The sequence below is a fragment of the Cherax quadricarinatus genome, chromosome 7 (genome assembly GCF_038502225.1).
Source record: "Cherax quadricarinatus isolate ZL_2023a chromosome 7, ASM3850222v1, whole genome shotgun sequence".
Taxonomy (NCBI): Eukaryota; Metazoa; Arthropoda; class Malacostraca; order Decapoda; family Parastacidae; genus Cherax; species Cherax quadricarinatus.
The window spans coordinates 1,329,947-1,356,610 of record NC_091298.1 but is presented as its reverse complement, the minus strand read 5'-3'; the positions used below and the strand labels follow the sequence as shown (position 1 = coordinate 1,356,610).

The window sequence follows — 26,664 nt, the reverse complement described above, 5'->3', positions numbered from 1 at the left end:
GCTGTACATAGATACATGGAGTGGCCGGGCGGCTCAGGCTGCATGGACACGTTCGGGACGAATGCCCTTAACAGAGTTCTTTTTCGGTAACCGAGCCAATATTTTGATGCAAAAATGTGTTGCTATCCGATTTTTTCGTTACCCGAGGGTCCACTGGACTCAGCACCAGCATCCATTTTTTATACTCTTCTTCTGTCTTTTTTCAACAAACTGGCCATATCCCGCCAAGGTAGGGTGGCTCAAAAAGAAAAACAAAAGTTTCTCTCTTTAACTTTAGTAATGCACACAGGAGAAAGGGTTACTAGCCCCTTGTTCCCGGCATTTTAGCTGCCTCTTATGACATGCATGGCTTACGGAGGAAGAATTCTGTTGTATTTTCCTGTGGAGATAAGAAATAAACCAGAACAGGAACTAATAAGAAAATCGAAGAAAACACAGAGGAGTGTGTATGTATGTATGTATATAGTATAGAGGAGAGAGAGAGATTTTGGGAAATGTTGAGTGAATGCGTGGGGAGTTTTGAACCAAGTGTGAGAGTACTTGTGGCTGGTGGTTTTAATGCTAAAGTGGGTAAAAATGTTGTGGAAGGAGTAGTAGGTAAATTTGGGGTACCAGGGGTAAATGAAAATGGGGAGCCTTTAATTGAGCTATGTGTAGAAAGAGGTTTGGTAATAAGTAATACATATTTTATGAAAAAGAAGATAAATAAATATACAAGGTATGATATAGCACGTAATGAAAGTAGTTTGTTAGATTATGTATTGGTGGATAAAAGGTTGATGGGTAGGTTTCAGGATGTACACGTTTATAGGGGGGCAACTGATATATCAGATCATTATCTAGTTGTATCTGCAGTTAGAGTAAGAGGTAGATGGGATAAGAGGAAAATGGCAACAAGTAAGAGGGAGGTGAAAGTGTATAAACTAAGGAAGGAGGAAGTTCGGGTGAGATATAAGCAACCATTGGCAGAAAGGTGGGCTGGTTCAAGTATGAGTAGTGGGGGGGTTGAAGAGGGTTGGAATAGTTTTAAAAATGCAGTATTAGAATGTGGTGCAGAAGTTTGTGGTTATAGGAGGGTGGGTGCAGGAGGAAAGAGGAGTGATTGGTGGAATGATGAAGTAAAGGGTGTGATAAAAGAGAAAAAGGTAGCTTATGAGAGGTATTTACAAAGCAGAAGTGTTATAAGAAGAGTAGAATATATGGAGAGTAAAAGAAAGGTGAAGAGAGTGCAAAAGAGAGTGGATGATAGAGTGGGAGAGGCACTGTCAAGAAATTTTAATGAAAATAAGAAAAAAATTTGGAGTGAGTTAAACAAGTTAAGAAAGCCTAGGGAACGAATGAATTTGTCAGTTAAAAGCAGAATAAGGGAGTTAGTAGATGGGGAGATGGAGGTATTGGGTAGATGGCGAGAATATTTTGAGGAACTTTTAAATGTCGACGAAGAAAGGGAGGCAGTATTTCATGCACTGGCCAGGGAGGTATACCTTCTTTTAGGAGTGAAGAAGAGTAAGATGTGAGTGTGGGGGAGGTGCATGAGGCATTATGTAGAATGAAAGGGGGTAAAGCAGCTGGAACTGACAGGATCATGACAGAAATGTTAAAAGCAGGGGGACACACAGTGTTGGAGTGGTTGGTATTTTTGTGTGGACCAGGTATTTACAGTGAAACATATAAGTGAACAGTATTTAGATAAGGCTAAAGAGGTCTTTGTGGCATTTATGGATTTGGAAAAGGCGTATGACAGGGTGGATAGGGGGCAATGTGGCAGATGTTGTAGGTGTATGGTGTAGGAGGTAGGTTACTGAAAGCAGTGAGGAGTTTTTACGAGGATAGTGAGGCTCAAGTTAGAGTATGTAGGAAAGAGGGAAATTATTTTTCACTAAAAGTAGGCCTTAGACAAGGATGTGTGATGTCACCGTGGTTGTTTAATATAATGCCACAATTGATTCCTCAACTGGTATACTCCTCTCAGGGTTAGCCTCAAACCCTTCAAAATCCCTTTTGTCTACACATTCTGGCCACAGTTTCTTCCAAGCAGAGTTCAAGGTTCTCTTAGTCACTCCCTCCCAAGCCTTACCTATAAGGTTTACACAATTGAGGATATTAAAGTGATCCTTCCAAAACTCTTTTAGAGTCAATCGAGTGTCTGTGGTCACTTCAAAGCACTTTTGAAACAGAGCTTTTGTGTACAGTTTCTTGAAGTTGGAAATGACCTGCTGGTCCATGGGCTGCAGGAGAGGAGTGGTATTAGGAGGCAAAAACTTCACCTTAATGAAGCTCATGTCCCCATAAAGTCGCTCTGCCACGTCTGTAGGATGACCAGGGGCATTGTCTAACACCAGGAGGCACTTAAGTTCTAATTTCTTTTCAGTTAGGTAATCTTTCACATTGGGGGCAAATGCATGGTGTAACCAGTTATAGAAAAATTCCCTAGTGACCCATGCCTTACTGTTTGCCCCTCCACAGCACACACAAATTATCCTTGAGGACATTCTTTTGCCTGAACGCTCTGGGAGTTTCAGAGTGATACACTAATAAAGGCTTAACTTTGCAATCACCACTAGCATTGGCACACATCAACAAAGTAAGCCTGTCTTTCATAGGCTTATGTCCTGGGAGTGCCTTTTCCTCCTGAGTAATGTAGGTCCTGCTTGGCATTTTCTTCCAGAACAGGCCTGTTTCATCACAATTAAACACTTGTTCAGGTTTCAGTCCTTCAGTTTCTATGTACTCCTTGAATTCCTGCACATATTTTTCAGCCGCTTTGTGGTCCGAACTGGCAGCCTCACCATGCCGTATCACACTATGTATGCCACTACGCTTCTTAAATCTCTCAAACCAACCTTTGCTGGCCTTAAATTCACTCACATCATCACTAGTTGCAGGCCTTTTTTTAATTAAATCCTCATGCAACTTCCTAGCCTTTTCACATATGATCGCTTGAGAGACGCTATCTCCTGCTAGCTGTTTTTCATTTATCCACACCAATAAGAGTCTCTCAACATCTTCCATCACTTGCGATCTTTGTTTCGAAAACACAGTTAAACCTTTGGCAAGAACAGCTTCCTTGATTGCCGTTTTCTTGCCCACAATAGAAGAGATGGTTGATTTGGGTTTCTTGTACAACCTGACCAGGTCGGTGATACGCACTCCACTTTCATACTTATCAATGATCTCTTTCTTCATTTCTATAGGAATTCTAACCCTTATTGCTGTAGGGTTGGAACTAGAAGCTTTCTTGGGGCCCATGGTCACTTATTTTCCAGAAACAGCACCGAAAACACTGTAATAATACGAAATATTCCGATTGTATGCTTGAATGTTACCGCGGAGGCTGGCTGGTAAACAATGCCACCGGCGGAACATATGAGGCTGGCTCAGGCCGCACATTGGACGCGTCTCAGATGAAGGCCGCTGAGCGGGTTTTTGGGCATTTATAGATGGGGTTGTAAGAGAAGTAAATGCGAGGGTCTTGGCAAGAGGTGTGGAGCTAAAAGATAAAGAATCACACAAAGTGGGAGTTGTCACAGTTGTTCTTTGCTGATGACACTGTGCTCTTGGGAGATTCTGAAGAGAAGTTGCAGAGATTGGTGGATGAATTTGGTAGGGTGTGCAAAAGAAGAAAATTAAAAGTGAATACAGTAAAGAGTAAAGTTATGAAGATAACAAAAAGATTAGGTGATGAAAGATTGGATATCAGATTGGAGGGAGAGAGTATGGAGGAGGTGAATGTATTCAGATATTTGGGAGTGGACGTGTCAGCGGATGGGTCTATGAAAGATGAGGTGAATCATAGAATTGGTGAGGGGAAAAGGGTGAGTGGTGCACTTAGGAGTCTGTGGAGACAAAGAACTTTGTCCTTAGAGGCAAAAAGGGGAATGTATGAGAGTATAGTTTTACCAACGCTCTTATATGGGTGTGAAGCATGGGTGATGAATGTTGCAGCGAGGAGAAGGCTGGAGGCAGTGGAGATGTCATGTCTGAGGGCAATGTGTGGTGTGAATATAATGCAGAGAATTTGTAGTTTGGAAGTTAGGAGGAGGTGCGGGATTACCAAAACTGTTGTCCAGAGGGCTGAGGAAGGGTTGCTGTTGGAGTGTGAGCAAAGTAACATTTATGAAGGGGTTCAGGGAAACCGGCAGGCCGGACTTGAGTCCTGGAGATGGGAAGGAGGGGTGCTAATGTTGCAGTTTAAAAACTGTAGTGTAAAGCACCCTTCTGGCAAGACAGTAATGGAGTGAATGATGGTGAAAGTTTTTCTTTTTCGGGCCACCCTGCCTTGGTGGGAATCGGCCAGTGTGATAATAAAAAAATAATAATAATAAATGTATGAAAGAGGGGAAGGTACCTAGGGATTGGTGGAGAGCGTGTATAGTCCCTTCATATAAAGGGAAGCTAGACAAAAGAGATTGTAAAAATTATAGAGGAATAAGTTGACTTAGTATACCAGGAAAAGTGTACGGTCGAGTTATTATTGAAAGAATTAGAGGTAAGACAGAATGTAGAATTGCGGATGAGCAAGGAGGTTTTAGAGTGGGTAGGGGATGTGTAGATCAAGTGTTTACATTGACGCATATATGTAGACAGTATTTAGATAAAGGTAGGGAAGTTTTTATTGCATTTATGGATTTAGAAAAGGCATATGATGGAGTGGATAGGAGAGCAATGTGGCAGATATTGCAAGTATATGGAATAGGTGGTAAGTTACTAAATGCTGTAAAGAGTTTTTATGAGGATAGTGAGGCTCAGGTTAGGGTGCCTAGAAGAGAGGGAGACTACTTCCCGGTAAAAGTAGGCCTTAGACAGGGATATGTAATGTCACCATGGTTGTTTAATATATTTATAGATGTTGTTGTAAAAGAAGTTAATGCTAGGGTGTTTGGGAGAGGGTGTGGGATTAAATTATGGGGAATTAAATACAAAATGGGAAGTGACACAGTTACTTTTTGCTGATGATACCGTGCTTATGGGAGATTCTAAAGAAAAATTGCAAAGGTTAGTGGACGAATTTGGAAGTGTGTGTTAAGGTAGAAAGTTGAAAGTGAACATAGAAAAGAGTAAGGTGATGAGGGTATCAAATGATTTAGATAAAGAAAAATTGGATATCAAATTGGGGAGGAGGAGTATGGAAGAAGTGAATGTTTTTAGATAGTATTTGGGAGTTGACATGTCAGTTGATGGGTTTATGAAGGATGAGGTTAATCATAGAATTGATGATGGAACTAAGGTGAGCTGCAGTTGGCTTGTTGGATGGTATGCTTTGCCTGAGGCCAGGCAAATATCTCATAACTGAGATAAAACACCTCAATTACTGGGAACGCTTGAAGTTCCTGAACCTGTACTCCCTGGAAGGCAGGCAGGAGATACATGATTATATACACCTGGAAAATCCTAGAGGGACTAATACCAAACTTGCACATGAAAATCACTCTCTACGAAAACAAAAGACTCGGCTGATGATACAACATCGCCCCAGTGAAAAGCAGGGGTGTCACTAGCACGCTAAGAGACAACACAATAAGTGTCAGGGGCAAAAGACTGTTCAACTGCCTCTCAGCATACATAAGGGGGATTACCAATAGACCCCTGGCTGTCTTCAAGCAGGCACTGGACAAGCACCTAAAGTCGGTTCCTGACCAGCCGGGCTGTGGCTCATATGTTGAATTACTTGCAGCCAGCAGTAACAGCCTGGTTGATCAGGCCCTGATCCACCATGAGGCCTGGTCACAGACCGGGCCGCATGGGCGTTGACCCCTGGAACTCTCTCCAGGTAACTCCACTGGTGCGTTGAGGTATATGTGGAGACAAAAAAATGCTAACTATGGAGGCAAAGAATGGAATGTATGTAAGTATAGTGGTACCAACACTCTTACATGGGTGTGAAGCTTGGGTTATAAATGCTGAATTGAGGAGGTGATTGGAGGCAGTGGAGATGTCCTTTTCTAAGGGCAATGTGTGGTGTAAATATTATACAGAGTATTCGGAGTGTGGAAATTAGAAGGTGTGGAGTTAATAAAAGTATTAGTCATATTGCTGAAGAGGAGTTGTTGAGTTGGTCATTTAGAGAGATGGGATCAAAGTAGAATGACTTGGAGTGTATAAATCTGTAAGGGAAGGAAGGCGAGGCAGGGGTCGTCCTTGTAAAGGTTGGAGGGAGGGGGTAAAGGAGGTTTTGTGGGGGGGCTTGGACTTCCAGCAAGCGTGCGTGAGCATGTTAGATAGGAGTGAATGGAGTTGAATGGTTTTTGGGACCTGATGAGTTGTTGGAGTGTGAGCAGGATGTGTGAATGGATTCAGGGAAACTGGTTGTTTTTATATAGCTGGACTTGAGTACTGGCAATGGGAGGTACAATGCCTTCACTTTAAAGGAGGGGTTTGGGATATTGGCAGTTTGGAGGGATATGTTATATCTATATATGCTTCTAAACTGTTATATCTGGGTGCCTCTGCAAAAACAGTGATTATGTATGAGTGAGGTGAAAGTGTTGAATAATGATGAAAGTATTTTCTTTTTGGGGATTTTCTTGCTTTTTGGGTCACCCTGCCTTGGTAGGAGATGGCCAACTTGTTGAAAAGAAAAAAATATTTATGTATATACTATAATAAATTTTATGGTGTGGTACTGAGTACATGCTGTTTATTATCTTGACACATTTAGTTTTTGATGTACTTGATATGTCTATTGTTATGCACATGCTGAGAAGGACTGGAGCACTCTGAAAATGAGAAATTGCTATAAAGCAAAATTTGATCTGTTTAAAACAGGTTCTTACGAGTTCGAGTGTGAGAGTGGGCAGTACATTGACCAACAGTACAGATGCAACGGTATTGTTGAATGCCCATTTGATCAGTCAGATGAAGAGGGATGCAGTGAGTGAAAAGTTTATATAGTAATATACTGATGATGCTGCTCAGTGTTTTTTATGTCTAAATATTGTGTGTTGGTGAGCCTATTTGAATTAATTTCTGTAATTTGGGTAATTTTTTCAATACTGGACTATATGATGTTACATAATTGTCTTTTGTCTGCTCGGCACATGAAGAGTTGTTTTATGTTTCCTGTACTATGATTAGATTATAATTTTGTCATTGTTACATGCAGTGTACTGTAGTTTAATTTCTGGTAATTTGTAATGCTCTCTGTTTTAAATGATGGTGCGTGATGCACTTAATATTTATTGTACTGATATATTATTCACCGTATTTTCTGCCATGTCAGGCATGCTGTTTTCCTCAGAAAATAGTCTAAGAAAATCAGCCTGCACCTTATATGTTCAAGGTCAGGAACAATGATAGGCTTTGGGTTATTGGTAAGTAATGGTTCCAGTGCTACGGTGCTGATAAACCAAACTCCAACACCCACTTTACAAAACTGTTTCTCAAATTACTTTAGAGTGATTAGAGACTATTATAAATTATAATTTTCGTATTACCAGTATGTAATAAGCAACTCAGCTTCAGCAGTTGTAAATAATTGTAAAGTAGCTGTCTGTAAACACCAGGTAGCCAAGTTTATTTTGTTGCTGGTGGAGCTGATGACACACTATGCAAGGTCCCACTTCTTTCCACTACACTGTACACATAAGCAGCCAGCCACTGGCTTGCTATCACTTTGAAGCAAGCACTGCATTTTTGTATTTTTCCCAGAATATGCCTGTCATAATTAGTGTGCATCTTGTATGCTTGTGTGCCTTTTATGTTGGAAATTACAGTATGTTGTAAATATAGTACCAATTCCTGTGTAGTTTGAAAAGTTATTTATATGTTGTTACTTTTCTCTGTGGTTTGATGTTTTTCACACAGTGAACTCTTTGTTTAGGTGACAACCTGATACAAAGTTAACACAAATCTGTTAGACTCACTGAGGTGGCTAATATCTAAGGAAGTCTAGAAATATTTTGATATAAATTTTGCATGTTGATCTGACTAACATTTATAAGGCACATATGCTCTGATATCAGCACCCTCGTGAAAAAATAGTGAAAATCTATTTAACTGTTTTAAAGCTAGAGAGTCTTGCCAAGAACTAATAGCTCGAACCTTCTGCAGTTGGAATTAGAAATATAGTATTAGCAAAAGTTTCATTGAATGGGGACATATATTGAAATAGTTTGTACAGATATATGAAGTGCCCCTACTCAGTTGAATTAGGGACAAGTATATCCTGGCCATGGACTTTATTTTGAGCACTGTTTTTGTCAAGAGAGTGTTGATTTCCTCCAAGTTTGGAATTAAACAAAATTTTTCATTTTGTACTACAGGAAAATATAGGAAGTATACTCTGGGAATGTGTCAACCACTTTTTCCACTACTTCCCAGATGAGACATTAAACTACTAGTAACAAGTCTATGATGCAAAGCACTCTTGAGAGGATCAAGGCATGACAGTGGAGACAGTTTCTCTTAGAGCTATAATATTAGCCATGAGCTATAATATTAACCATGAGCTATAACATTAGGCACTCTTGATTTCTTGAGAAAGTCAGTGGATCTTTAAAGACCCTCTTAGCCAATTAGTGGTCTGATAGTCTCCCACACAAAGATAGTTCATGACCTGTGCTATGATTGTAAATTATGTAATCTTTAGGCCATGCTGGGTGAACCCTTGGCAATCTTGGAGGCAGGCTCTAGGCTCCTGTTGTTGTGAGGACCCAGACTTTGTGTACTGTCCTTCAAAAGGTGCTCTGGTTAGTTGAAATAAGATCTTTGGATCTGAAATGTATGCAAAGCCAATTCCACATATTTATCTCTGGATAAATATTGGCCTGGAGAGTCCTAGTGTTTCTGATAGAGAAACTGCCACTTACATCTAAACATTGTTAATCAATGAAAACTGCCCCTTATGTCTGAGCACTGTTAATCAAAGCCACCTTGATTAGTGAGGCCCTAAAGGCACGAAGTTACTTATTGTGTACTTAAAATCAGTTATTAGCAGTATTTGACCTCTTGCACAAGCAACTGTTATTTATCATATATGGAAATTTCTTTATCATGTTTAATTTGAACTAATAGTGTGTTATCTATACAGACTTTTGGTATTTTTCTCCATTACTTTGAGCTTTTCAAGGGTCTTTTTCTGTGTAGTTCACTTAAAGTTCCTTATGGCTCCCTGATAAAGGGGTTGTATTAACTCTTTCAAGGTCGAGAGGCCCTCTCCTAAACTCGTTCTCAGGGTCGAAAATTTTTTGGAAAATTTTTTTTTTCTTATGAAATGATAGAAAATCTTTTCCCGATCATAATGATACCAAAAGTATGAAATTTGATGGAAAACTTTTGGAAATATGCTCTCGTGAAGTAGCGGTCTCGACGATGTTTATGCATCGGCGATTTTGCCCACTTTGAGCCCTATTTTCGGCTAATTCCTGTGTACTAGTCAACAAAACTCATATTTATTTTGCTAGAACTTCATTTTTTCTATCGAATGAATGCAAGATACCACCCATTTACCAATATTAACTATCCAATAAAGTGGTTAGAAATTGGCAATTTTGCCAATTTCACACAAATTTCAGAAGATGCCAATTTCCAAATAGGGTCCAGAATAAACAAGACAGACATTCCTGGCACTAAAATAACAAGTTCTCTGCTCGTTAGTCATGTCCCCAGGCCCCTCTTACATTTCTTTTGCTTTCCACTTTGAATTTTTATTCTCACAAAAAATAGAAGATTTACTGTTATGCAGGCTACTGCATCAATGTAGAAATGGCATAAATCATATCAGCAAACTTGTGAAAGAATATTAGACTCATCAGTTGACATATATTGGACACTTCACATGATTTGCTTACTTTTGAACTTTGGTAAAAATCGAACATTTCTGCTATTTTGAGCTCAATTTCAAGGTAATTTTCTTTGTGAAACCAGTCAAAATCATCTCAATTTCTATAATATGTCTTTCATTCTGTAAATTGAGACCAGGAAAACTAGAATACAACCATAAATACCATACGAAAATACAGTGCAAAGTCACTGTTTTAATCCAAAAACACGGTCCAAGTTTTTTTCTCATTATGCACTGTGTGCTGCAGGATTTTTTTATACTGCACACACTGACCACATAGACCCATTCTTTCATATGTAGGCCTACCAGCTTTCCTCTCACTAGATATGAAGGTGCTTGAATTTAGGCGTTCTAGTACATCAATAACCCTGGTGCATAAGCCGTACTAGTACTTCGGAAGCCCTGAAAGGGTTAATGAGGTCATATGGAATAGTAAAAATACTACAGTCTGCACATTTGGGTTATAACTCAACATCTCAGGAATATTAATTTGAACATTATCAGGAGCAAGGAGAACTTTAAAGGCAAGGTTCTTTCAGGTTTAAAATTAAAAATTTTTGAGTTGTTAATTGTTCTATCTGCATTATTTTGACATATTCCATATAAAGTGGTATGTAAATTATTCAGTGAACGTTCATGCTCTCTTGTTAGGTTGCAAAATAGTGATAAAGATGACTCCTTTTAACATTCAGGGATTCTAAGAGGTAAACCAGCAACAGTTTGCTCATAATACTGTGAATGTTGTTTTCTGTCATTAGAAACTCAGTAAGATAATTAATCATGAGGAGTTGTACTTTTGCCAGAAAAGGTATTGTGACAGAATTTTCAGAGGTGGGTAGATAATCAGCCTAGCCTTCCCTTTCAAGTTACCAACCAATTTTGCTGACAATTTGCAGTTCATGTAAATTCTACCAGGTTATCTTAAATATAGAATTTCATTCATATCTTAATGGTACTTTTGAAATTAAAATAGAATTGATTACTTTTTCTCAGAATTTTTCAAAATTAGGATGATTTACAAACATTGTAGTTTCAGACTTGGTGTAGTAAATATATACCCGTTTGGGGTATATATTAGTTTACTTTATGTGTTACTCTGACTTATCCTGATGAAAATGTGTGTTAAATAAAGGTTTATTGGTGAAAATGTGTGTTAAATGAAGGTTTATTGTATCTTCTATTCTTACAGACTTTCATAAAATATCTTGAAAAAGTTTTATTTAGAGAGCAAGTGACTAATAACCCTTTCTCCTTTATAAATTGCTAAATTTAAAAAGAAAAGCTTTCATTTAGTAACCTAAATTTAAAACTGGCCGTATCCCACCGGATACGGCCAGTTTGTTGAAATAAAGGTTAATTTATTCTGATACAGGTGATAGTTTAGAATTTTTTTCTGTTTTTCAAAATTCTCTTATTATCATAACTGAAACACACAATACAATTAGACAAATCCCAATGAAATACGTATACATATTTAAGAATATATTTCAACATATCTGCTAATACTCAGGAAATTACAAATACTATTTATCACCTATTTGTTACATATTTGTACCAATATTCTGTATATGTGGCACTCCTCAGGGAAAAATTGATTTCTTAAGTTAACATTCTCTTTGTGATTTTTCCATTTTTTGATTAGTCAGGTAGTGATTGACAAATAAAATGATATACTCTCATTTTCTAGATGATGTACCCCTTAATTAATATTACACAGATATTAATTCATGTAGTAATTATATTTGTGGGTTTGTCTTCAGAATGTAGGCCTGATGAGTTCCGATGTGTTGTTGATGGGTCTTGTATTAATCAACAAAAAAGATGTGACCATCAAATTGACTGCAGTGATAATTCTGATGAGCAAGGTTGCCGTAAGTATTTTATTTCTGTAATTTCATGTTGCTGTTATAGGTTAAGACAGAGAGTAGGACTACAGAGGAACAAGAGTAGGGGATGGGTACTCCATGTTTACCATGAAGCACATAAGTGAGCAATACTTAGATAAAGGTAAGAAACTTTTAATTGCATTAATGGATTTGGAAAAAGCATATGGTAGGGTCTGTAGGGAAAAATATAGCAGATGTTGTGGTAAGTTGCTTAACCCCTTGAGGGTCTGGATCCCCAATCTGAAAAGTGTTCAAGAATTTAAAAAAAAAAAAAAATTGGGGGGGGGGGATTATTTTTTTCTTCTTATGAAATGTAGAGAATCCTTTTCTGAAGGTAATAAAACAAAAAGTCCGAAATTTGATGGAAAATTTATGAAATTACGCCTTCATGAATTTTGCTATGTCAGTGATATTTACGCATTGGTGATGTTGCCCACTTTGAGCCCTATTTTAAGCCAATTACATTGTTCCAGTTGACCAAATTCTTAAACGATTTCACTAGTATGCCACTTTGAGCCCTATTTTAAGCCAATTACATTGTTCCAGTTGACCAAATTCTTAAACGATTTCGCTAGTATGCCTCTTATTTTATCAGTTGAGCACAAGAAACCACCCAAACAACTATTTCAACTACCCATTAAAATGATCACAAATTGGTAATTTGGCCAATTTCACGCAAATTTAAATACATATATTCAATTTACAAATTAGGGTCCAGAATAAAAAATGCAGGCGTTCCTGACACTAAAATAACATTTCCTTTGTTCATCAGTTATGTTTCCAGGTTTTACATATGAATTCTATTTTGATTTTTTATTCACAGAAGGAATTTTTAGTCACCAAAAAAATTGAAGATTTACTGTTATGCAGTATTGCAATAATTGCATAAATAAGATCATTGCATTCATGAACGCACATTTGACCCACCAGTTGGTGTGTAGTGGATGCGTGATGTGATTTATTTACTCTTAACCCTTTCGCTGTCGAAACCCTATCTTCCCTATCTTCATCAACATTTAACAATTCCTCAAAATATTCCCTCCATCTTCCCAATACTTCTAACTCTCCATTTAATAACTCTCCTCTCCTATTTTTAAATGACAAATCCATTTGTTCTCTAGGCTTCCTTAACTTGTTAATCTCACTCCAAAACTTTTTCTTATTTTCAACAAAATTTGTTGATAACATCTCACCCACTCTCTCATTTGCTCTCATTTTACATTGCTTCACCACTCTCTTAACCTCTCTCTTTTTCTCCATATACTCTTCTCTCCTTGCATCACTTCTACTTTGTAAAAACTTCTCATATGCTAATTTTTTCTCCCTTACTACTCTCTTTACATCATCATTCCACCAATCGCTCCTCTTCCCTCCCGCACCCACTTTCCTGTAACCACAAACTTCTGCTGAACACTCTAACACTACATTTTTAAACCTACCCCATACCTCTTCGACCCCATTGCCTATGCTCTCATTAGCCCATCTATCCTCCAATAGCTGTTTATATCTTACCCTAACTGCCTCCTCTTTTAGTTTATGAACCTTCACCTCTCTCTTCCCTGATGCTTCTATTCTCCTTGTATCCCATCTACCTTTTACTCTCAGTGTAGCTACAACTAGAAAGTGATCTGATATATCTGTGGCCCCTCTATAAACATGTACATCCTGAAGTCTACTCAACAGTCTTTTATCTACCAATACATAATCCAACAAACTACTGTCATTTCGCCCTACATCATATCTTGACTCATGAAATCATAATGACACGATTGCAAACAAACCATACCCCAGCTGGGATTGAACCCGCGGTCAGAGAGTCTCAAAACTCCAGCCCGTCGCGTTAGCCACTAGACCAGCTAGCCACAATAAGATTCGTCCAACTAGGTATATTTCTACACCATAGGAAGGTTAGCACAGGCACCACTGTGACCACAAATGCAAGTTTTTATAGATGAATCTCCAGCTAGCATGACCGTGACGAACTCTAGCTCAAGTCCCTTAACTGCCGTCAACATGACGAATCTTATTGTGGCTAGCTGGTCTAGTGGCTAACGCTGGAGTTTTGAGACTCTGACCGCGGGTTCAATCCCAGCCGGGGTATGGTTTACATCATATCTTGTATACTTATTTATCCTCTTTTTCTAAAAATATGTATTACCTATAACTAAACCCCTTTCTATACAAAGTTCAATCAAAGGGCTCCCATTATCATTTACACCTGGCACCCCAAACTTACCTACCACACCCTCTAAAAGTTTCTCCTACTTTAGCATTCAGGTCCCCTACCACAATTACTCTCTCACTTGGTTCAAAGGCTTCTATACATTCACTTAACATCTCCCAAAATCTCTCTCTCTCCTCTACATTCCTCTCTTTTCCAGGTGCATACACGCTTATTATGACCCACTTTTCGCATCCAACCTTTACTTTAATCCACATAATTCTTGAATTTACACATTCATATTCTCTTTTCTCCTTCCATAACTGATCCTTCAATATTACTGCTACCCCTTCCTTTGCTCTAACTCTCTCAGATACTCCAGATTTAATCCCATTTATTTCCCCCCACCGAAACTCCCCTACCCCCTTCAGCTTTGTTTCGCTTAGGGCCAGGACATCCAACTTCTTTTCATTTATAACATCAGCAATCATCTGTTTCTTGTCATCCGCACTACGTCCACGCACATTCAAGCATCCCAGTTTTATAAAGTTTTTCTTCTTCTCTTTTTTAGTAAATGACTACAGGAGAAGGGGTTACTAGCCCATTGCTCCCGGCATTTTAGTCGCTTCGTATGACATGCATGGCTTACGGAGAAAAGATTCTTTTCCACTTCCCCATGGACAATAGAAGAAATAAAGAAGAACAAGAGCTATTTAGAAAAAGGAGAAAAATCTAGATGTATGTATATATATATGCATGTGCGTGTCTGTGAAGTGTGACCAAAGTGTAAGTAGGAGTAGCAAGATATCCCTGTTATCTAGCATGTTTATGAGACAGAAAAAGAAACCAGCAATCCTACCATCATGCAAAACAGTTACAGGTTTCTGTTTCACAGTCATTTGGCAGGACGGTAGTACTTCCCTGGGTGGTTGCTGTCTACCAACCTACTACTGTATGTGTATATATATTACCTCTATGTGTAATATATATACACATATAGAGTCACTGGACACATTCCTAGAAGTGTTGCAGTTTGTGGGACTCTTTGAAACATAGTGTTATGCACAGTGCTGTTTTACACTCCTCACACATAAAACAAGTGTGTCTGCATTTTTGTGGGTGGGTTGTTGTGGTTGTGGTTGTGCTGGTTGTTGTTGTGTGTGGGTGCTTGAAGGTGGCCTTTGTTGTGGATGTGCTGAGTCAGTGGCATGGCTTCCAGCCTTGGGTGCTTCTGGTGCTACATGATGCATTACACCACCGCCTGCTGCCACATGTATATTATCCATCCCAATTGTAACATTACCCATTACCCATACCAACTTCCCCACCAACCACGCTATCTTCCTCACCAGCCATGCTGTCTTCCCCACCAACCATGCTATCTTCTCCACCAACCATGCTGTCTTCCCCACCAACCATACTGTCTTCCCCATCAACCATGCTGTCTTCCTCACCAACCATGCTATCTTCCTCACCAACCATGCTGTCTTCCCCACCAGCCATGCTATCTTCCCCACCAACCATGCTATCTTCTCCACCAACCATGCTATCTTCCCCACCAACCATGCTGTCTTCCCTACCAACCATGCTGTCTTCCCTACCACCCACATGGAAATAAGTCACTTTGACTTTTTGGGTTATCCTAGTTTTTTTTTTTCCCCAACAAGTCAGCCATCTCCCACTGAGGCAGAGTGACCCAAAAAGAAAGAAAATCCCCGAAAAGAAAATACTTTCATCATCATTCAACACTTTCACCTCACTCATACATATCACTGTTTTTGCAGAGTTGCCCAGATACAACAGTTTTGAAACTTTTTTTTTTCAACAAACCAGCCGTATCCCACCAAGGCAGGGTGGCCCAAAAAGAAAAACAAAAGTTTCTCTTTTTAAATTTAGTAATATATACAGGAGAAGGGGTTACTAGCCCCTTGCTCCCGGCATTTATGTCGCCTCTTACGACATGCGTGTCTTACGGAGGAAGAATTCTGTTCCACTCCCCCATGGAGATAAGAGGAAATAAGAACAAGAACTAGTAAGAAAATAGAAGAAAACCCAGAGTGGTGTGTATATATATGCTTGTACATGCATGTGAAGTGTGACCTAAGTGTAAGTAGCAGTAACAAGACGTACCTGAAATCTTGCATGTTTATGAGACAGATAAAAAGACACCAGCAATCCTACCATCATGTAAAACAATTACAGGTTTTCGTTTTACATTCACTCGGCAGGACGGTAGTACCTCCCTGGGCAGTTGTTGTCTACCAACCTACTACCTAGGTTTAGAAGCATATATAAAGATATATAACATCCCTCCAAACTGCCAATATCCCAAACCCCTCCTTTAAAGTGCAGGCATTTTACTTCCCAATAAAAATTCTAAAATAAACTGTCAACTTGGTTGACTTAGTCTCTTGACAGTAAGAATTTTGGTGTGTATATCTGAATAAACTTATTTACTTATTCTTTGAGACATGGGAAAATGAGTTTCCTCTTTCGCTGTGGTACAACTGAGCATGGTATAAAACTTGGTAATAAATACCGACAAGTTGGTTTAGAAAGACACGTAAGCAAACACTATAACATATTTATTAGAAAACGTTTCGGTCCTGGGACCTTGATCACTTCTAACATACAGAGGTAGAAAGACATTATATATATAGGCGGAGAGTGAGATGTGACGCACGTGACCTGAGGAATGTCATAAGAACATAAGAATGGAGGAACACTGTAGAAGGCCTACTGGCTCATGGGAGGCAGGTCTTTATCAAAACAACCTCTACCTATGATGAGGACAGGTAGACGATGAAATCATGTGACTCCTGTGTTGTTGGGTTGGTGTTGCTTAAGTATCATGTATGCCAATGTTTTTGAAATTTTGTAGTTTCCAGTGTTGCGTTCTATAGTGTCGGTGACGGCGATTAGTGAGGCTTCTAGGCACCGTCGGCGTCTGAGGTCTGGTTCGGTGAGAACGAGTTGTGCCTCATTCCAGTTCATCAAATGCCCCGTGGAGTCTCTGTAGAGGACACAGGCGTACCTTACATCGTCTCTGTTAGAGGCATTTCGATGCTCATTCAGGCGGACTGCAAGATCTCTGCCTGTCTCGCCTACATATTTCTTGGGACAGAACCCACAGGGGATAGTGTAGACGCCTGCTGTAGAAGTTAGAGGTGTGGGGCTGCGTTTCGTAGTGAGGTCTTTGATAGATGATGTGTTTATGGTGGAAACGTTGATGTTACTCATAGCAGGTGCCCGGCGAGTATTCGTGGCAACATCGCCACATGGGAGTACTATGAACTGTTTAGGGGGCTGTTCCATGTGCGGTTTGTTGAGGATAGCTTGTGCCTTGAGTCTGCAATCTCAGATGAAGAAAGATGGGAACTGAAGACGTGTAAAGGCTTGTGTTATGTAAGTACATTCTTCTTCTAGAAAACAAGGGCTGGAGATGCGAAGAGCTCTCAAGAAGAAGCCAATGAGGACTCCTCTCTTAGTGCGGGTGTCTTGGTGTGAATAAAAGTGTATAAGATTGTCCTTGTTGGTAGGTTTTCTATACACTTTGAAGAGAAGTTTGTCACTGTCGGGAGATCTGCACAGTAGAACGTCGAGGAAAGGAAGTTTGCCATCATTTTCGAGTTCAAATGTAAACTTTATTGATGGTTCAACTGCATTGATCTTGTTGAGAAGGGCCTGGATATTGAGACGTCTCAGATAGAAAACCAATATATCATCAACGTATCTTAGCCAGGTAACGGTGTTGGGAATGAGGGTGCTGAATTTCTCTGTCTCCAGGTTTTCCATGAAGAGGTTGGCAAGCACAGCACTGAGCGGGCTGCCTATTGCCATCCCAAAGCATTGTTTGTAACAGTTGTCCTGATACTTGAAGAAGTTGAAATTAACACAAAGTTCCACTAGATTGATGAAATCTAGAAGAGGTAAAGGGAGGTCGTGGTTTTCAGTGAGCCTCTGTCTCAGAATGTTGATTGCAGCGTCAGTAGGAACGTTGGTAAAGAGGGCAGTGACATCGAAGGAAGCCATGCTTTTGTTTTTGACATTCAGGTTGGAAATTCGGGAGAGAAGGTCACCTGAGTGTTTGAGGTGGGCTTGACTGATGGTGCCCAGAAGCGCTGAAAGGTATTTAGCAAGGTGGCCGGCTAGTCTGTGTGGTGCACTCCCTATGCCCGAAGTGATAGGCCGTAGTGGGATGCCAGGTTTGTGTGTCTTAGGAAGGCCATACAGGCGCGCTGGTTTCGGTTGAAGTGGTAAAAGTTTAAGTAGTTTTTTGCCTTGTTCTGATTTTCGTAAGATGCTACGAGCCTTTTGAAGGAAAGTCTGGGTACTTTGAAGTAGCACTGATTCCGATACAGGCTGGTATGTGTTGGCATTGTTGAGAAGATTTAAGACTTTATTGTTGTAGTCGACAGTGTTGAGTAACACCACACCACCTCCTTTGTCAGTGGTTGTAATGACGATATCATCGTTGTTGGCCAAGTTCCTGAGTGCTTGGATGTATCTTCTGGGAATGACCAGTCTTGAAGGCTCAGTAGCTGCAGCAGTGATAATTCCTTGGACAAAACCCTTTTGAAACTTGGAGTCTCCAAAAGGTTGGTTCTTGGTTACCATATCCACCAGATTGTTTCTTGTTGATGCCAGTAGTAAACTTGAACCCTAGGCTGAGGGCTTTTGTCTCGGTGACGGTTAGTGTATAGGAAGATAAGTTATTTATGATTTCTGGTCGTCCCATTTCGCTCCATTTGCTGTGGGGGCACAGGTCTTGTAGTTTTCGTGATAGCTTCAATTTTTGTTGGATGAATGAGACGGCCCAGCACCAGAGGTGGAAGGTTGATGGTCGTCTGGGTTTTCAGCATTATTTCTGGTATCCTGGGCATTGCTTTCGGTCACAAACTCCTCAAAACCATGAAATTTATCTTCATTGACACTTCCATCTGTGTTAGAACTATCACTGGGGAAGAGAAGAGTCCCAATTTATCGGGGAGTGAGGTATTCCTTACGCTAGGCATGGTGAACAAGGCGTTCTGAATTGGCACTCCCACAATGCACTGCGGCCTCCCCAATTTTTTTTTATACTTCACACACTGACCACACAGACTCATTCTCTCATGTGTAGGTCTACCAGCTTACTCCCGCTAGATTTGAAGCCGCACCAACATTAGCTTGCAATTTGTAATATTTTGTCATTGACAGTGAAAGGTTTAAACAGAGGCAGAAATTTAACATTTCTTCTACATTGAGGTCAATTTCAAGCAATTTTCATTCCTAAAACCAATCAAAATCATCTCTATTTCTGTAACATGTATTCCATTCTATCAAATGAGACTAAGAAACTGCAAAAACAACCATAAAATCCATACCAAAATACCCTGCAAAGTCACTGTTTTAACCCTTTGAGGGTCCAGATCCCCAATCTGATAATTCCCCTCAGGGTCCAAGAATTTTCCTTTTTCTGAAGGTAATATAACAAAAAGTACGAAATTTGATCAAAAATTGATAAAATTACGCCCACATTTGTAGACTGGGTTGTAAAAGAAGTGAATGCTAGGGTGTTAGGTAGAAGTGTGGAATTGAAAGATTGTGACTCTAAAATAGAGAGGAATTGAAAGATTGTGACTGGAATGGGAGTTGTTACAGTTGTTGCTTTCTTTTCCCAATGATGTAGTTCTCTTGGCGAGATTCAGAGATATTGCAAAGGCTCATAAACGAATTTGGAGGGGCACGTAAAAGAAAGAAATTAAAAGTAAACCTAGGAAAGAGCAAGGTGATGAGATCAAAAAATATGCAATGAGAGATTTGATATTAGATTGGAGGGATGGAATATGGAGGAGGTAAATGTGTTCAGATATGTATTTGGAAATGGACTTGTTGGCAGATGGTTCTTCGAGAGATGAAGTGAACCATAGAAATGATGTAGGTAAAAAGGTGGGTGGTCCATTGAGCCATCTGTGAAGACAGAGCTTTATCCATAGAGGCAAAAAGACAAATGCACCAGAGTATAATGATGCCAACAACGTTGTATGGAAGTGAAGCATGGGTTTTGAATGTTGCAGTTAGGAGGAGGCTGGAAGCAGTGAAGATATAATGCATTAGGGCACCATCTAGCGTGAATATTATGCAGAGAATTTGGAGTTTGAAGATTAGGTGTGGAGTCACCAACAGCATTATTTAAGCCTTTGATTGTTTTGGTCGTATATATACGTCTTATGATCCAGTGTTTTGGACGTATATATACTCAATAATTCTAGCGGCTTCAAATCAAGCAGGATAATGCTGGTAGGCCCACATGTGAGAGAATGGGTCTGTGTGGTCAGTGTGCACCACATAAAAATAAAATCCTGCAGCACACAGTGCATAATGAAAAAACAAAAAACTCTGACCGTTTTTTTTGGATTAAAATGCCGACTTTGAGGTGTATTTTCATATAGTATTTATCGTTGTATTCTCGTTTTCATGGTTTCATGTGATAAAACGGGAAAAAATATTGCAGAAATAGAGATGATTTTGATTAGATTCACGATGAAAACGACCTTGAAATTGAACTCTAAGTAGTGGAAATGTTCGATTTTTACCAATGTTCAAGAGTAAGCAAATCACACCAGATGTCCAATACACGTCAACTGGGGAGTCTAATATTCTTTCACTAGTGCACTGATATTGTTTATACCATTTTTACAATAATGTAGTAGTCTGCATAACAGTCAATTTTGTATTTTTAGTATGAATAAAAAATAAAAATAGAAAGCAATAGTAATATAAGAGGGGCCTAGAGACATGACTAATGAACAGAGGATATGTTATTTTAGTGCGAAGAATGTCTACATAGTTTATTCTGGACCCTATTTTGAAATTGACATCTTTTTTAATTTGCGTGAAATTGGCCAAATTCCCAATTTCTGACTACTTTATTGGGTAGTTCATTTTGGTAAATGGGCAGTTTCTTGTACTCAATTGATAGATAAAATGGAGTTCTAAAGAAATAGCTATGAGTTTGGTCAACTGGAACAACGGAATTGCCCAAAAAAAGGGCTCAAAGTCGGCGAAATCGCTGATGCGTATATGTCGCTGAGATCACTAACTTTGTGGGAGCATAATTCCGTGAGTTTTTTACCAAATTTCATAATTTTGATGTCATTACCATCGGGAAAATATTATCATTTCATAAGAATTTTTTTGTTTTTTTTCTCCAAAAATTTTGCAAAAGTTTCAGAAAGGGGCTTGCGACAGTCAAAGGGTTAAGAGAGTATGGAGGAGGTGAATGTGTTCATATACTTGGGAGTGGACATGTCAGCAGATGGGTCTGTGAAGGATGTGGTAAATCATAAAATTAACGAGGGGAAAAAGGTGAGTGGTGCACTGAGAAGTCTGTGGAAACAAAGAACTTTATCCATGAAAGCAAAGAGGGGAATGTATGGGAATATAGTTTTACCAATGCTCTTGTATGGGCATGAGGCATGAGTTGTGAATGTTGCAACAAAAAGAAGGCTGGTGGCAGTGGAGATGTCATGTCTGAGGGCAATGCGTGGTGTGAATACAATGCAGAGAATCTGTAGTTTGGAGATTAGGAGAAGGTGTGAGATTACCAAAACTATTATCCAGAGGGCTGAGGAAGGGTTATTGAGATTGTTTTAGAGAGTTTGGAATGAAATATAATGACTTCTGTAGTGAGGGAAGGCGGGGTAGGGGTTGGCCTAAGAAAGGTTGGAGGGAGGGGGTAAGGGAGGTTTTGTGTACGAGGGGCTTGGACTTCCAGCAAGCGTGCGTGAGTGTGTTAGATAGGAGTGAATGGAGACAAATGGTTTTTAGGACTTGATGTGCTGTTGGAGTGTAAGCAAGGTAACATTTATGAAGGGATTCAGGGAAACTGGCAGGCCGGACTTGATTCCTGGAGATGGGAAGTACAGTGCCTGCACTCTGAAGAAGGGGTGTTAATGTTGCAGTTTTATAACTGTAGTGTAAGCATGCCTCTGGCAAGACAGTGATGGAATGAATGATGATGAAAGTTTTTCTTTTTTGGGCCACCCTGTCTTCGTGGGAAACAGCAGATGTGTTAATAAAAAAAAATAAAAATTAAGCATTATTTAACCCGTAAACGGTCCAAACGTATATATATATGTTTTTACCGCTAGTGCTCCAAATGTATATACTATATGTTTTATTTGTCATACACTCAACATTGCCACGATAAGCCTGAGTCACTTAGACATGAGAGAATGGGTGTGTGCACTCACTGTGTGCCATATTAAAATAATTGGGGATGCCTAGGTACCATATGCTCTTTTTTCCTATTAAAAAAACTATTTTTTTTCTCTCAAAAAAGTTGCGGCACTATGGGAGAGAAAGTATATATATGTTTGGACCGTTTACAGGTTAAGAGAAGGGATTGTTGAGGTGGTTTGAACATTTAGAGAGGTTAGAGAAAAATAATGACCACAAGGGTGTATAAATCTGGAGGGGAGGCAAAGAGGGGTAGGGGTAGGAAAGGTTGGAGGGAGAAGGTAAAGGAGATTTTGTGTGTGAGGGGCTGAGACTTCCAGCAAGCATACATGAGCATGTTAGACAGGAATGAGTGGAGGCAAATAGTTCTCATGACTTGACATGCTGTTGCATTGTGAACAAGGTAATTTTTGTGAAGGGATTCAGGGTTAGCTGGACTTGAGTCCTGGAGGTGGAAGTACAGTACCTGCACTCTGAAGGAGGGGTGGAGATATGTTGCAGTTTTTGAACTGTAGTATCATTGGCATGCCTCTGGCAAGATTGTGATGGAGTGAATGGTGATGAAAGTGTTTCTGCTTTTTAGGGTCACCCTACCTTGGTGGGAAATGGCTGATGTGTTAAAAAAAAAGAATCATTACATACAAGTGCACATCAACAATTTGGTGATCAGTTGTTTAAAATAATTATTTCTTCATAAAATTTCACCTCAGAATTAGATTCTGGGTGAACATCAGTTGTTTGGAATGAAAAGTTGCTTAGCCATAATAAAATCACATTTATAAATAATCCATTTCCAAGCACTTCTTGAATAATTGTTCTTAATTGTGAAGTAAATTATAATAAGAGTGAAATCTGGGCAAACGCACTTAAGTTAAAAGAAGTAAGGGTTGAGGCTGTGTTGACAGATGGCTTACAGAGGAGGTTGAGAAGCAAGTACAGTAGGACCCCTGTATCCGCAGGGGATACATTCCAAAACCTACCACGGATACCCAAAGCTGTGGATAGTACCAAACCCTATATTTAAATAATTTTTGTATACATACATATCTATGATCAAGTTTAATTGATAAATTATACACAGTAAGTTGAGAATTAGCACTTTTTCACTGATGGGAAGCACACCAAATCTTCTCTTAGACTTTTGCTCCTTGGTGTCATTATTAAGCAAAATTAAGGGTTATTTTCTGGCCAGGGTAAACCGTGGATAACAAACCGTGGAAACCTGACCCACGGATACGGCGGTCCTACTGTATTTAGCACTTAACATTGGAAATAATAATAATAACAATAATAATAATCTTAGTAATACAGACGCATGCATCTGCATAATTTTTGGATGTATTTTTTGTTCTTGTAAAATATGATTTTAAATAAATTACTAAATTTACTTTAATACTAGTGGGAATTATGTTTTTTATAGCTAAACAGTAAAATAATTTAATTGTTATAAAATAATTTGTTGAATAAATCACATTTGCAACGTTTGGGTATTTTTCTGGTATTGACAAAATATATACCCAAATGATGCTCATGTACCTTATTCATTTATTTGTCAGTATTGTTTGCCATTAATAAAAAAAAATAATTTGTTGTTTAGTCGGTGTTAAGTTTTCTTCCTAGTATTACATCTCACTAATTTGCACATAGAAGGAGATTTTTTTAGTTTACAGTCCGAATAAATTTGCATGAGCTGTAGATTGTTTATAAATACGTACTGAATTCATTCCTTTATTGTTTTAACATTTTTCTTCCTTTCTTTTCTGTGCTTGTATTTAGTAATTTAGTCTCGTGCAACAGTATTGTGCTAGTTTTAGAAAATGATTAGTAGGGTACTTCTAATATAATGCTGTATTAATATTGCATTTTATTATAACTACTGTTAAGATGAGAGTATTCATACTTTTTTAAATGTTTGATTTTGTCAAGGGTAAATAAAGTTTTTATATATATATATATATATATATATATATATATATATATATATATATATATATATATATATATATATTTATTTATATTTATATTTTTTTTTTTTTTTTAACAATTCGGCCGTCTCCCACCGAGGCATTTTTTTTTTTTGAACTGATCAAATGTCCAGTGGATAGTGATATTACTTAAACATTATTCACAGTACTGTACACTTGAACAAAAGACATTCATTTAACCTGTTTCACATTAAAATTCATTTCCTTTATTAGTCCTAAGGTAATAAATGTTCGTGTAATATCTTCACCTTGATCTTGGCAACAAAATATTGTATTATCATACTAATACTGGGAATCTGTTTTGTTGAATGCAGCTTGCTTGCCAGATGAGTGGAGGTGTTTAGATGGTCAGTGCATTTTAAGTAGCTATCATTGTGATGGACGATCAGACTGCTTTGACTATTCGGATGAGGTTAACTGCATGCCAAGTAAGAGAATTTCCTTAATTTTTAATAACTATCTGTTTCTGTATTTGAGCATCTCTTTCTTGTGGTATGTAAAGTTGTAAGCAAAAATTTTTAATTAACCCTTTGACTGTTTCGGTCATATACATACGTCTTACGAGCCAATGTGTTTGACGTATATATACACTCAAAAATTCTAGTGGCTTCAAATCAAGCAGGAGAAAGCTGGTAGGCCCACATGTGAGAGAGTGGGTCTGTGTAGTCAGTGTGCACTGTATAAAAAAAATCCTGCAGCACGCAGTGCATAATGAGAAAAAAAAAAACTCCGACCATGTTTTTGGATTAAAATGCTGACTTTGAGGTGTATTTTCGTATAGTTTTTATGGTTATATTCTCATTTTTGTAGTCCCATTTGATAGAATGGAAAACATGTTATAGAAATAGAGGTTTTACTATGAAAAGGACCTTGAAATGGAGCTCAAAGTAGGGGAAATGTTTGATTTTTGCCGATGTTCAAAAGTAAACAAATTTTGTCATTGTCCAATAAATGTCCAAGTAGCCATTCTAATATGCAGTCATGAATGGGTTGACATTATTTATACAATTATTACAATATTGCAGTAGTCTGCATATCAGTAAATCTTCTCTTTTTTGTTTGAATAAAAATTCAAAATAGAAAGCAAGAGTAATATCAGAGGGGCCTGGAGATATGACTGATGAACAAAGAAAATGTTATTTTACAGCCAGGAATGTCTGCATTGTTCATTCTGGACCCTATTTTGAAATTGGCATATTTTTTAATTTGTGTGAAATTGGTCAAATTGCAAATTTCTGACCACTTTATTGGGTAGTTGAAATCAATAAATGGGCAGTTTCTTGTACTCAGTCAATAGAACAAATGGAGTTCTAAAGAAATATTTATGAGTTTGGTCTACTAGAACAATGGAATTAGCTGAAAATAGGGCTCAAAGTGGGTGAAATTGCCGATTCTTAAATATCGCCGAGGTTGCTAACTTTGCGAGAGTGTAATTCCGTAAGTTTTCCATCAGATTTCGTACTTTTATTGTCATTACCATCGGGAGAAGATTCTCTATCATTTCATAAGAAAAAATAATTTTTTTTTTTTTTTTTTCAAATATTTTGCGACACCAGGAGACACCTCCAGGATTTGGGGTTGTGACAGTCAAAGGGTTAATCTCTGAGTTAAAAAAAAAAAAAAACTCTCAAGGTGAGTAAAATTACTTTAGATTTGTTGCCTTTATTCATTGTGTTGTGAAGGTAAGTGAAGAAATGGTGAAAACAATACTTTTAATGAAAATGGTGAGTATGTGATATCTTTTATTTCTTCTGGCCCTCTTTAGCAAATTAGCTTTTATTTGCTTGTATTTTGTCAGTTTAATTTTATTTACATGCTTTTTTGCCTTGTGGAAAGTTTGTTATGTGACCTTTTTGTGTTGGTTTATTATGGAACAATTTTATACCCATTAATAAGAGTTGATTTCTTTTTGTTAGCTCCACAAACCCCAGTGTCTTCCTGCCTTAGTAACCAGTTTGAATGTAGGAATGGAAAATGTATTCCTCGAACTTATCTTTGTGATGGAGTCCCTGACTGTGAAGATGGATATGATGAGTCAGATAGTCAATGTGGTATGTTATTTTGTCTTATTTTGTTCTTCTTGAAATTGGCCTTCAGATGCTGTCTTTTTTTTTAATTTTCCTTCAAGCTTTTTCTACATATATTGAAATGTTCGTTTAATAATAATGTTGCATTAGCAAATTTTATTACTGTAGTAATTAAGCAATCTTGTTGGTTGCATGTTTAGATTTACCTGAAGTGGTTTCAGTATTTAGTGCATGTCATGGTTAAAAAAAATATTTTGCAAATTGTTTTAATAACATAAAAGTAGTTCAGTAATTTACATTCTCATTTGTTAATTTCTTTAGCATGCTTGATGCATAACAAGATTATTTTTTTGTAGTTTTGCAATTACAAAGCCTGCATATTAAATTTTGTTTAGAAGTAAAAAATGATCAAGTCGTACTCTTTTTTTTTTGTTAAGCCACCATGATGTGTATTATATATTCAACATTGTTTATTTTTTTTTTTTTTAAAAGCATTAGATTTTCAGTATTTTTTTTTTAAGTGAATGTGAGTTCATGATATAATATTTATGAATATTGTCCTCTGACATACATAATATATATTTTTGCTTGCTTTCTACAG

General features: G+C 38.2%; 1 protein-coding gene across 50 annotated transcripts in view; it reads left to right on the top strand.

The window, feature by feature from the left end:
* trol (terribly reduced optic lobes) overlaps positions 1–26,664 on the top strand; it is a 960,590-nt gene that overhangs the window by 472,088 nt on the left and 461,838 nt on the right. For 43 of the 50 annotated variants that reach the window (XM_070082142.1, XM_070082177.1, XM_070082160.1 and 40 more), the window contains 4 exons: positions 6,766–6,870; positions 11,542–11,652; positions 24,351–24,464; positions 25,953–26,087. In XM_070082142.1, the coding sequence (XP_069938243.1) occupies positions 6,766–6,870; positions 11,542–11,652; positions 24,351–24,464; positions 25,953–26,087 (465 nt within the window). The remainder of the gene's footprint in view (positions 1–6,765; positions 6,871–11,541; positions 11,653–24,350; positions 24,465–25,952; positions 26,088–26,664) is intronic. The other 7 variants (XM_070082165.1, XM_070082147.1, XM_070082130.1 and 4 more) reach the window with 4 other exon arrangements.